The 13,211-nt window shown below is 38.8% G+C and overlaps 1 protein-coding gene across 2 annotated transcripts; it reads right to left on the bottom strand.

Annotated features, from left to right (window-relative positions):
• Positions 1-548: 548 nt before the first annotated feature.
• On the bottom strand, positions 549-3,954 carry LOC131678594 (mediator of RNA polymerase II transcription subunit 25-like). 2 transcript variants are annotated; one of them, XM_058958823.1, is made up of 5 exons: positions 2,013-3,954; positions 1,785-1,947; positions 1,287-1,724; positions 1,039-1,227; positions 549-981 (listed from the first exon to the last, which is right to left on the bottom strand). In XM_058958823.1, exons 1-5 carry the CDS (start codon positions 3,737-3,739, stop codon positions 766-768), a joined length of 2,733 nt encoding a protein of 910 aa, XP_058814806.1. In that variant the 5' UTR covers positions 3,740-3,954; the 3' UTR covers positions 549-765. The 2 variants fall into 2 exon arrangements, with proteins under 2 accessions (XP_058814806.1, XP_058814807.1); XM_058958824.1 differs by having other exon boundaries at positions 550-981; positions 1,039-1,206.
• Between the last annotated feature and the right edge of the window lie 9,257 nt (positions 3,955-13,211).

The raw sequence follows: 13,211 nt of genomic DNA, 5'->3' as shown, positions 1-13,211 counted from the left end.
TGGTTCGAAATCAAGAGATGCGAAATAGGGTAACGATAGGCTATATAGCAGCACAATAGGCACATTACCCTGTTTAGTTGCTCGCTTATTCGGGTGAACACGTTGTCTCGACTCAATACTTTTTGTAAATAAAATCTATTTGTCATATTTAACGGTTTTTATTTATTTTTACTTTCTTAAGTTAAGATTGTTTGCTAGATGCGCGTTTCTAATGGTAAAGAAAGATACGAAATTGTTTAAGTTGAGGAATGCTCACTTCCTGATGAAGCCGTCTGGGCTGATTTTGTATGAACAATGCATCAACCGATTCCGATTCAATTAATTTTGCAAACGTATGTTATATTTGGGCCGGTATTGCTTTAGGAACCAACCGACTTTCGGATGGTTTGACCGCTTTGGTGTGTCAATCGCCAGGTTTCGAGGAAAAAATAGCGTGACACTGATGCATGCAAGTAGACTTACCAAATACGAGTATCTGTTCTATGTGCATGTGATAGAGCAATGAAAAAATCCTTATTGGGATTTAATGAACTATATTTCTGCATGAGGGGATTTCTTTCACAATGACAATTTTGTGTTATGTTTGTCAGTTTTAGAGATTATATCTGTACTTGTTTGACCAACTGCATGATGAATTATACATAAAACGGTTTCACATCATATATAAAAAAAGTTAAATAGACCAGACACTCTTCTACATAGATTGTAATAATATGCATAAAACGATGTTTTCATTTTGAGCTTACGCTACTTTGAAAAATTGTCCTAGAAGTCAAAGTTGGCATCATCAAACGGGGCCTGATTAGGGTTCGGGTTGAGATTCGGTCGTTGTCCTCCCATCTGGCCCATAGGATTCGGATTACCCATAGCCATCTGTTGGCGAAACTGCGGATTAGGCTGCTGTTGCAGCAGATGCCTTAGGCCAGGATTGTTGGACAGAACCGGTCGCATCATTCGCTGGTTTTGAAGTCCAACGTTCATCTGTATCAATTGTAAAAAGTTAAAAAAATAAGTCGGAGATTTTTATACTCAACTTACCGCCATATTTCCCATAGGGCCTGCCATATTTCGCTGTTGCTGCTGCTGCTGCTGTTGTTGCTGTTGCAGTAGCATTTTATATTGCTCTTGTTGCGACATTTGCATACCTGGGTCTTGCATCTGCTGTTGACCCATTTGACCGTAATTGTTGAATTGGTCCTGCTGCATCTGATCAACCGGTTTCATTTGCTGCAATCATAGTAGTTACTGAACTCAGCTTATACAGAATCAGAGCGAGAATTACTTACATTGACCATTCCCCCCATGCGAGGGCCCTGTTGCATACCGCCAGGTATCATCTGTCCAGGTCCCGGGACCATTTGACCAGGACCTGGTCCCATAGGCCCACCCATCATTTGCTGATTTGCCTGTTGTTGTTGCTGCTGCTGTTGGACCTGCTGCTGCTGTTGTTGTTGCTGTTGCTGCTGTTGTTGTTGCTGCTGTTGCTGTTGAACATTCATGCCGCCTTGTGGTCCCTGCATACTCATGCCAGAGTTTTGACCAGCTTGCTGTTGGTTGGCTGCTTGCATGGATTTGTTTTGCATGATTACCTTCTTAAGACGATCGACAAATGCCACCTGGTTGTTGGGAATGAAACCCAGATAGGCTTTCTTTTCGGCGGTGTACAGCAAAATTAGAACCTTGATGTCACAGCTTGGTGATGTGGTAAAGTGTACACAACCGGCCTGTAATACAAATGTGATTCAATAGAGGTAATATTGTGAGAGTTTATAGTTTTGTCTTACAAATCCTGAACCCATGACCTTGGCCAGTGCATCCAGGGCTTCACAAGGCGACGGGATGAAGACAACTGTTTTCGATTCCTTGATGTACTGCCCGCCAGCGCTTCCGACCAAAGCCTTTGGCATTAGCTGCATAATCAACCGTGGTGGCCAGTTGTCTGCTTTGCTATTAATAGAAAAGAACATAAATCTAACCCATTCTATCTGCCAATAGAATGTGTCAATACTAACATTTCTGGTTCCCCATCACGAATATTGGCCGTTACTGAACACGGCAGCTGCCGAGTAATCTTGGCCGCGTCATTTTTATTGGGTTTCTCGAGCCACTCCAACGTACCACTCCAGATTCGCTCTCGTGGTGGCTGATTTGGGCCAGGTTGTCCCATTTGTTGCTGACCCTGGCCGAGTTGTTGTTGTTGAGGAACCCCCGGACCTCCTCCCATCTGTTGCTGATTAACCATTCCACCTTGTTGCTGCTGTTGAAGCTGTTGTTGATTAACTCCAACCATTTGACCAACCGGACCGCCCATTTGTCCCCCGGGCACTCCCATAGGATTTTGCATGTTTTGATTTTGCATACTAGCCTGCTGCTGAGCTAGCATTTGCTGCTGTTGTTGCTGTTGCATCATGTTTTGCTGCGGGTTGGTTTGATTTTGTTGTTGCTGCTGAAGGCAATTATTCACAAACTGCATGCGCAGCTGGGGATTATTCATTTGGTTCATTTGTTGCTGTGCAGTCATTGAGTGCGGCGGGGTTGTCAGCTGCGAGATTAGTACGGAGTTGGACTGAGTATTATTACCAACCATCTGATTTGGTGGTTGCTGTTGTTGAGCTGGATTTCCATTCATTCCTCCTTGTTGCATAAAGTTTCGGGTTTGTGCTTGTGGGGGGGCCATCCATCGCATCTGCTGCTGTTGTTGTTGTTGCTGCTGCTGTTGTTGTTGTTGTTGTTGCTGTTGTAATTGTTGTTGGTAGTTCATACTTCCGACGGTTTGCTGATTCGACAATTGGTTGACATACATCTGATTGTTCATATGACCCTGGGGGAAGTTCATGCGGCATTGTTGCTGCTGCTGTTGTTGTTGTTGCTGTTGTTGAAGTTGTTGTTGCATAGCTACTTGCTGATTTGTCATAGCACCTCGCATTGCTGGATTGTTGGCCATGTTGCTCATGTGATTGGCGTTAACGTTATCCATGACATTCTGGACAACCTGCTGCTGCTGTTGCTGTTGATTCGGATTGGGACTTGGCATGTTACCAGCTTGCTGTGGATGATGAATGTTGCTAGCCGGTGGACTAACAGGTCGTTCTTTAAGACTGAAGCCTTTGAGGAGCACTAAATGGCGCGGGTCTTTGCAATAGTTTTTTGTGCTAGACGAGCTTAGGTCGCCTCCAGATTTTTCAAATAACTGGAACAAAATTGGGATCTTTCTAGGCGAAATGATTGAAAGATTGATGTTCTTTTCCTGAAACAAGGATACCAACTGTTCCACGTTTTTATTATCGTAAGCGTAGCATTCTGTTACACACATTAAATACGGGGAACTGGCAGCTATCAAAATACAATACTTGTGCACCTTCATTCCATTCTCCCGCATTTCTTCAAAATCATCGAAGCACACCAGAGCTGTCGCAAGACCTTCTGCAAGGTTTGCATTCGATTCGCTTTTGCCTCCACTTAATTCTAATCTATCGATCGCGTTTAAGACTTTGATTGCACTATTGTAGGGTCCGAATGTAGTACAGCAAATTCCAGGCAAACTCTGGGCAGTTTTGTATACCACAATACCATACTGATTTCCGTTTTTATCTGTCGCGTAACTATCACCCCGTTCGTCGGACACGGGACTCTGGGAAAAGTATTCCAATGTTGGAATTATGTAGTTACTTTTCATGTCATTGAGATACGCTCCGTTAATGGCGGTGCCTTCAATCACGAACAGAATTTCCGATGCCATTTTTGTATCAAAGATGATCTCACTGATGGGACAGAAAAAAACGTACGCATACGCGAAACAAACTTTGGTTCGATACTAAACACTCATATCACGAGTTTATCCTGTACTGGCAGAGTTATTTTCTGCTAAAATGAACAAAATTTAACTTTTTTTTATCCTAATTATCATAAAGAATAACTGACGACAACTTCTTCACTATTGTTTATTCTGACAGACAACTGATAGTGACAACCAGCAACCAAAAAGCTCACCTTCAAATTCGCGATTCTACATTGAAACCGCTCACAGGTAGCGCTGGAAAAAAGAGATTATACACTCAAAAAAAAGTAAACGTTATGCCTATTGATTTTACACATAAATTTTTGCAATTAACGGAAGCATATAGACACTATTTGCTGACACATAAACCTAATGTGTGTATTTACAAGAAATATTAATCTTACATTCACATTTCATAACTATTAGGCACATAAAACCCCATTCTATAACAATATGCACATATAACTTATGTGTGTGCATACATAGTTTATACAGTTGACACATAGAATGTATGTGTGCGCGAGATAACAATAGCATTTCTTCTTCATATGAATTTTAAGCGGTTTGAAGCAAATAGAATTAACGTTTGGATTTTTTTCAGTGTAGCTACTAGAGGTCGCATGTCGCTGCTAACACTGAAAATTTATCATCTCGCTCTCACATATGCTTGGCCCATTAGTTTGACACACAGAAAACTTGCATTACCTAGCAGTAGGTAATTTTAAATCTGTGCATCCCACTTCCTCCAACGAAAAATGAAAGAGAGGGAGTCCAAATTTACCCAAAAATAATGAGATATTCCCCAAAGCCGACTAAACTTCATCCCATTAATTTTGAGTAAAAAAATCATTCCCTCTCCCTCGTTTTCCGGCAGTGAAATAAGGACAGCAAATTAAAATTACCTACTGTAATGGATTTTAACTGTGCACATATTGCCCCGGGTACACACATGTCAAAGTAATGGGATACAACATGCTAGAGCGAGACCCCATGTTTCAGTCCGTGAATACATGGAGACTGAAGTGCTATTATGGCTGTATTCGATGTATTCAATGTGGTACACGGTCCTAAGTCGTTCGCCGCGATTTTGGAAAGCTCCTGAGGATTTTCCTAATATCGCTGGTTATGATTTATTATTGTTTCAAACTCTCATTTTATAAGTTTATTTGAGGAATCCTCATTGTTGTTTTGAATCAAATTGAAATAACAGCGACTTCTCGACAGATTTCCAATGCCGTTTTGGCCTATTATGAATTATATATCGATTGTGATAAATGCGTATTTCGGAAAAAAAAATCAGAAATAGGAACCATATGCGGGAGTAAAAGCATGAAACCTTGCAACAGGAAGGGAGGAGTTATTCGGTTTTTTTCATTAAAGTGCAGTGAACGACGCGCGAAGTTACTATTTTTCATGAGTTGGCAGTGAAGTGCTCAAAAATCACGAAAGGGTTTTGATTCGTGAAATCATTCCAGGATTGCTTTTATGGTAGAGTAATCGTGTGCCAGTCAAGCTCAATAAATAACGAAGCGAAAATATCGTTTCCAATAGAAAGATCTCAGAAATCTGGGAAATAACAGAAAATTAGCACGGTTGCTCTGTTGCCCAGCAACTAGTTCCGTAGTTACGTGTAACAGAGAAGTGTTGCTGACTAACAGGAGACAAATTAAAAAGTAATTGTGCAAATTGAAATAATAGAAACGTTTCAATGCATATGTCCTGACATTAATAACAATATGTTACTGCTTCTTTCATAACTACTGCATTTTAGTTGAATGGTATTAATTCAAAGTAATTCAAAAACTGACTATTGGAATGAATATTCTAATTCTGTTTACACGGCTTTGGCACCAATAAATCTTTTTTCGTTTTCCTTACATTTGAGTTTAAATTTGATATCACGAAACAACGACGTATTTAGTTCCGGGTAAATAACTAAAGCAAACGCGAGTGAAAAACGTAGTAATTATAAAACTAGTGAATTGAGGAAGTGTGAAATGGTAGCGGAAAAATTAATAATCAAGCACGGTTCCAACGGAAAATATTGCCTTACGGTATCGAAAACTCCAGCCGATGGAAACTGTTTGCCTGCATCAATTGTTCGGGCTCTAAAAGGCACTAAACCAAAATCACATAGAATATGCGTTCGTTTTATTTAATTGCGAATTGATCATATAGGAACAGATAGAACAAAGAACGTTTATTGTCGTCGTTTGTGATTGAAAATATTGAATAGATTAAAAATATTAAAAAGTTTAAAATAAGGAAAGAGAAGCTGTACCGCTCGCGTCTGGTGGCTGTACTGGGGGCAGTATTTCTTTGTCATGTTACTGCTTTGCTTACAGACTGCCGTAGAGCTCTGGGCGACCTGCAATAGCGAACGACAGCAGCGTCGAGAGAGAAATGAGAATAAAGGCAGAAAAATTACAGCCGCAGAAAAGGTAGGCATTTTACATCCTCGACCCTGGCTCATTAGCCAGGACAGAGCTAAATACTTCTGTTCCATCCCAGGAGCCTAGGGCCAAAGGAGTGACATTAACCCTCTTAGCAAAGTCACTCCTAACGATTTATCAAACCCCTATCAAATTGAAATGATTGTGTACGGTTGTCTACGTGTCTTCCTTATTCAAGGTTCAAAATAATCCGTTAATTAAATTATGCATTGAATGAATAATTTGATTGCCGAATAATATTGAATCATCTTTATTTAGTAAGCTGCACAGTTGGCCTGGCCGCTTTAATGCTTGTGTCATATTCAATATGTGCCACAAACAATAATGACAAGAAAAATTGTGGACGAACGTCTGCAATTTTCCAGGATCCCTACATGTATTGGCTGTGTATGTGTAGACTAGACTAGACTAGAAAGACATAAAATAACATTCATTTCACATTACAATCTCATATAAAAATATAGGAATCTAGATAGACATCCCATTCTGAAACTATTTAACAAAACAAAACCGCCAACTGGATATATTTTTGATGGCTGGATCTTTTGGCTGCTCAAAAAATGTCGAACTAGCGCATATTTGCAACATCCTCAGTAGTCTAAACAGCCGTTGTTTTCGGAGAATTGCCGAAATGTTCCGTTTCCGTCACGGACTCCGATGCACGCCAATAATTTGCAAGTTCCTCTACGATCCTTAGTTTGCAGGTAAACTCGCTTGAAATAATTCTTAAGGATTTTTCATTCATTATTCAGATCAATATACCCAATGGCATTACCATTACCATTGGTTCATTACCCATTATTTAACCTGACGCTGGTAGGGCAAAGTGCCTATTTTCACCATACAAAGGAGGGCGCCTCATTGATTCATTAATTACTTAGCCTACAAACAATGGAATGCGTACAAATTGGCATCAACAGCTTGCTTCGTTGTTAAATGCTTTCGGTATAATCGAGCAAATCGAGTAACTGCTATCAAATAATCGAGAGCATAATTAATGAAGGGTGAGCGTTGAATATAAAAGTCGAATAAAAAATATGACAAGACTTCTTCAAATTTTTCAAAATGTATCGAAATTTTTCAAAATGTATCCAATGACCTTTTTTTTTGGTTGACAAACTAAGATTTACAAAGTAAGAATATTAATTTTATTCGATTATCTTGGTCGATTAATCGAATGAATTAATCAAGCTCTCAAAAAATATTCGATTAATGGATAATTGATTATTTGCAAAAGTCAGACATCACTAGTGACAACTTCGGTGAACTTACCAACCAAAACATCCAGCAACCAAAAAGCTCACCTTCCAATTCGTGATCTAACGCTGGATGCCGACCGTCAGATGGCATGAGAGTGCAATGATGGTGATTTGATTTTCGTCTGCAAACGCCTCTAAAGGTTAATTTTGAATTTCATAAACTCATTCAATATTCTAATTAAATGTTACTTCTTCCAATTAAAAGTACTTTTGATGAAGAAAATATGTTTTCCCCCTCTGAAAAAAATATATATAGAAGTTAAATTTCCTCTTACATCACTAATAAATTATTCTTCGGTTGCACCGAAACGAAATTCGGAAATTAAAATCTGGATTAAAAATACACGATAGTGTGCAAAAATCACTGGATTAAAGAGCGCAGGTGTTGAAAGTCGAGGTTGTCCATTGATAAATCCAAATTCTAGGTGAGCATTTTTCATATCTAAAACAACTAACCTAACCTCACAAATACGAAAATAATTCCGAGTATCGATACCTAATTCGCCGCAAAATATCGATTTCCACTGAATGTTTTGGCAAATACAAATTAGAAAAACTCTAGAAAGAGAACTGCGGAGACTCCATTTTGGATCGATTGGATTTGCGCTTAACTGTCAAAAAACGAATCCAATTGAACATTGCCTATCCTTACCCAGTCAAAAAGGGCAAGTTGCTGGCTAACGGGGGGCTATTTGCCAACTTGGATGCGCTAATTACCCTACAATTTGCCAGCAAATTGCTGGCAATATGGGGGTTATTTCAAATGCCACATTTGGACGATTTGCCGCCATCATTTTTTTGCCGCTCTACCCACCCTTAAATCGCCACCAAATCGCCCAGGGAACGCGCCATTTAATCGCCCTTAATTGCCTAATATGTAAATTACAAATAATACTTATTTTCGGATTCATTATCTACTCACATAAACTTGTCAGTAGACTAGGTAATCACCACCAAACAATAGGAAGAATCGATGGTTAAATTGGTATTGCACACCAAAACTTACCACAATCTGACTTTCATTAAGACTTTGGGTCTTTAAGTGCACTAGACAAACAAAATACAAGCGAGAATACGCCAATTGTTTAACCCTTTCATGCCCAACTTTTTTCTAGTGCATGCAGGGTTTCAAAACTATTTTTCCTAAAAAACGGTGGGGTCAAGAAACACGAAAAGCCTTTATTCATAAAGATAGGTACTTCCCTCGCAGTGCTAGAAGCTGCTCAATTTTTGTCTTCCAATGCTCAATGGAATTCTCCTAAAATATTTACAATAGTCCAATTGCGTGGAAAATGTAGCCAAAGACAGTCTAACTTGATAAGTTTTATCAATTTTCAATAATATTCCAACATAACGAAGATATATGAAAAATTCATTTTCCGTCGTCAACGTAAACTGTTCCTGGCAGCACTGCTCCATCGGAATCCAATCCAGCAGTGGATTGGTTATGAACATACTTTTATTAAATGATAAACACAATTTCTTTTGAATCAGAATATTATTTAGTCTAGTGATCAAAATTGCTCGCGAAAATTTTAAAAGTTATTTACTAAGATCACAATACTTCGTTCCCGTAGTTCCAAAACAAGAAGCTCTGCTCGCTTAGATACATCAAATTTTTGCTCGTTTGTATACGTCAAATTCGTCTTGTCCACACTCTACCTAGAGAGCTCTAATAAATTGGAGTATTTTTCGTACAGGCTATTAATTAATTAATCAATTGTTGAACAAATAGTTTTTATGGCATTGGATCAAATTATTTAGATTTTCGTTCAGAGCAACCCACAACGGAAAGTAAATGTAGATTATTCATTTCATATTTAAGGATTTGCTTGCTTCTTTATAAAAATGCTGCGCTTCCGCCAGTGGCGCAAATTCAGTTGTCACAGTATTACTAAAACCTTCAAAATAAGTTAATAAACATAACATTCACTAATAATTCAATTGATCATTCTATACTGCGACCAGGAATCGATTTCATTTTTGTTTTCTTTATCATAAAAAGTTGGTCGTCCTGAAAAGGACGTTTTATTTAGTTGTGAATTGGAATAGTTTCAGCTTCTTTTCGGTCTTCTTGGGCAGTAGCACTGCTTGGATGTTTGGCAGAACACCACCCTGAGCAATGGTCACTCCGGAGAGCAGTTTGTTCAACTCCTCATCGTTACGAATGGCCGGCTGCAGATGACGCGGGATGATTCTGGTTTTCTTATTATCACGGGCAGCATTTCCTGCCAATTCAAACACTTCGACAGCGAGGTATTCCATCACAGCCGCCAGATAGACGGGTGCTCCTGCTCCAGGCTCCAACTCGTTCGGCATAGTTTCCTTTCCTCAGCAAACGGTGAATACGGCCCACAAGGAACTGGAGACCGGCACGATTCGAGCGGGACTTTGCTTTTCCCTTAACTTTGCCTCCTTTACCGCGACCAGACATGATGTGTTGTGTTTTCGAATAGAGTAGCGACTTTCAACTGAAGTATACTAATGCCAGGTACTTTTTTTTAACTTAAATTTTATTTATTCATGTGTAGTTTTACATTTTTGTATAATATTACAGTTCAAGTTATTTAGCATGCATAGATTTAACTAACTAACTTAACCTAATTATTGCACAGAGTGTTTATTAATTCGAACTCGGAAGTAGCACATTTTTGTTGAAATCGATTGTTCACAGCATTTATTGTTTCATGTATTGTGGTAATTCCTGCTAACTGATGTACTTCAGATGTTCTAGTGTTCCATGGAAGATTTAGTATAATTTTTAGAAATTTATTTTGCACTATTTGTAATTTGTTTTTGTGGGTATTTGCACATCGTTGCCATATTGGTATAGCATATTTCATCACGGGCAAAACAATTTGGTTGTACACAGCAAGTTTGTTGCGCGGCTGTAACGACGATCTTCGCCTTATCAAGGGATACATTTTTTTCGCGAGAAGATTGCATTTGTTTGTTATTTTTTCGACGTGAGAACGAAACAGCAGCTTTTTTGTCGATGGTGAGCTTTAAGTAAACCACCTCATTGGATCATTCTATGGGGAACCCATTGAGAACAATATTACTTGAGTCTTGGCTGCATTTATACGGATCTTCCATGTTTGCATGTATTCCGAAATTGTCACGAGACAGTTCTGTAGCTTCGTTGTCAGGTGTCTGCCCTTGCATAGGATCAGTTCAGTAAAATTTCATTTCATTCAATCAAAACTGAATGAACGCAGTCAATCAGTCGTCTGCAGTAGCATTCACATTCATTTAACGCATCAGTTGTTGTTAATCTGAAGCTGGGTTCATGGCACTTCACTCACTGCTGCTTTCAAATGAGTCGCAATTCATATTAGGTTTTACACCAACCGACATAACCCCACAAAATGAGACGGATGAACTTTATTTGACAGTTCTCGGTGGTTTGTTTACATGGAAGCTACGTGAGTTCGAATGTAACAGATGAGCACCCGTTGCACTTGCACTCACGCAATTGACAAAGTAAACAAACCACCGAGAATTGTCAAACATGAACTCCATTCATCATGAGGTCATTCGTGTCGTCATCTTGTAGAACTCAATTCAACCTCCTTCGTTTGATCCTCTCAAATGAATAGATCAGCTTTCAATTTCCCGAGTGAGCACCAGTCAAATGAGATCCGGGTAAACCTAAGACAAAAAGAGACAACTGGCTTCGTATTTTTGGTTATCATGCCTTTCTTGTGCCAGATGACAGATGAGTGTATGCAGATAGCGAGGTTGGCAGTGCAGCCAATTTCTTTGTCATATTTAGATATGTTGCTATAATACACATAATAATGACCGTTTTATTGACACACATTTCGCATTTATCTGGTACTAATCAATCCAATATTTTTATCACATACTACATGTTTCTAGCAAATTTGGCCAGCATAACAGCCTATTCATCAGAATCAAATTTGCAACAAAAATATTATAGAGATGAACGTACTACCAAATAACATTTTTCATTGCAACCAGTTTCAATAAGCTGTTATTAGTAGATTCATTATTTTCGTCTGAACTCTGCGAATTTAAGAAAATTTGAAAAAGAAATATGATAGCCGCAGTAGGCTATCATAATTGTACGAAGCTGTCAAATTCATTGCTAAAATCAAATATGTAATTCAGCTATTTATTTGCACCTCTACCAATAGTTCCCTGTGTACAATTCCGATGACATGGTGAAGAGGTAAAACATTTTCACACTGGTTATATAGGAACACATTACGAGCACAGTCTATAGTCTACGAGAATCTTTTCTTTTTCAGAAAGAATTCGAAAAGGTTCTGCTCGATATGAATGCTATAAATAGGTCATATCGAAGGTGGGTTTATTGATTTGAGGTAACCAAAAGGCGCCATATTGGATTGATTGATTGCAAAATGTCCTCAATCATCAGTTTCCGTCATCTAGTGACCATCATTGCAAAAGCGATATAGATATATATTGATCATGGTTTTTACTGTGGTGGTTACCCGAAACCGCCATCTTTGTTTTCAAAATGGCCTAAATTAATAAATTACGGTATTTTATGATTATTTTAAATGATACCCATATTGATAGTTGTTTTCACAGTTTCTTGGTCACTATATCTTGGATTTCAAAATGGCCTAACCTCCTTTCAAATGGTATCCATGTTGCCCTCATCTCTGATTTAAAAATGACTTTAACCATCGAGCTTGAGCTTGACCTTGTACGACCACCCGTAGCTGCTACTCCGTTATCGATCTAGACTAGCTGAAGTTGCACAGGGAATCAGTAGTAGTGCTTGGGATTAGGGAAACATCTTTCAATGTGCAACTCCTGGTAATCCTAAAGTGTTTATTGAACAAAACCGGCGCCGGCCTGGCCCGAACGTAGATCGTAGAAGGAACGTTAGTCCGATACTTGCTTTTGCTAGGCAACGGCTTTACTTCCCTTCCGAAGGAAGATTTTACACCTCAGAAAAATCTCAGCGACCTCGGCTGGGAGTGCACCCAGACTAACTGGGATGGGTGGCTGTCACGCTTACAACTCAACCAACTACGCCTTCATTTAAAATGACTAACCATCGATTTCCGTTATCTATCATCTTGGACCTTTAACGAGTTCGCCCGTTTACACCTAAGACAAGATAAAGCAACTAGTAATACGATTTCTGTATATTTCTGTATTTTGGTAGTACGTCCATCTCTATTTCAAAGTTTGTGGCAAATTTGATTCTGATGAATAGGCTGTTATGCTGCTAGAAACATGTAGTATATGATAAAAATCTTGGATTGATTAGTTCCAGATATATTTTGGCGAAATGTGAGTTAATAAAACAGTCATTATTATGTGTATTATAGCAACATATCTAAATATGACAAAGAAATTGGCTGCACTGCCAACCTCGCTAGTTGCATACAGTCATCTGTCAACAATTATTCACCAGGGCACAAGAAAGGAAAGAAAACTCTCCAAGAAGAAGAGAAAGAAAGGTTCGGAACATTTGTCATTTTTGAGTGCATTTGTTTTATGTTTGTTAAGCAGAAAAGCCCACTACGTCATTTGTTTTATTCTTTTCTTTTTCATATCCTCCTGATTTATCAGCTTCATCGAAAAAAAATACAACCTTACTCATGCAGAGAAAAAATGCTCGTACCTGTATCCGTCTTGAGTTGCCTCGTCTTATCATGGCCTTTACCCTATATTATTTATTATCTTGGTCGAAGTTATTTTTATGTCAGTGAGTGT

The sequence above is a fragment of the Topomyia yanbarensis genome, chromosome 1, assembly GCF_030247195.1.
Source record: "Topomyia yanbarensis strain Yona2022 chromosome 1, ASM3024719v1, whole genome shotgun sequence".
Classification (NCBI taxonomy): Eukaryota; Metazoa; Arthropoda; class Insecta; order Diptera; family Culicidae; genus Topomyia; species Topomyia yanbarensis.
This window is presented reverse-complemented; position numbering and strand designations above follow the sequence as displayed.

Coding starts and splice junctions, on each gene's coding strand:
- LOC131678594 (XM_058958823.1), bottom strand. CDS start 3,739: ATGGCATCGGAAATTCTGTTCGTGATTGAAGGCACCGCCATTAACGGA. Junction 1,228..1,286: donor GCATGGGGGGAATGGTCAAT/GTAAGTAATTCT, acceptor CTATGATTGCAG/CAAATGAAACCGGTTGATCA. Junction 982..1,038: donor GCCCTATGGGAAATATGGCG/GTAAGTTGAGTA, acceptor CAATTGATACAG/ATGAACGTTGGACTTCAAAA.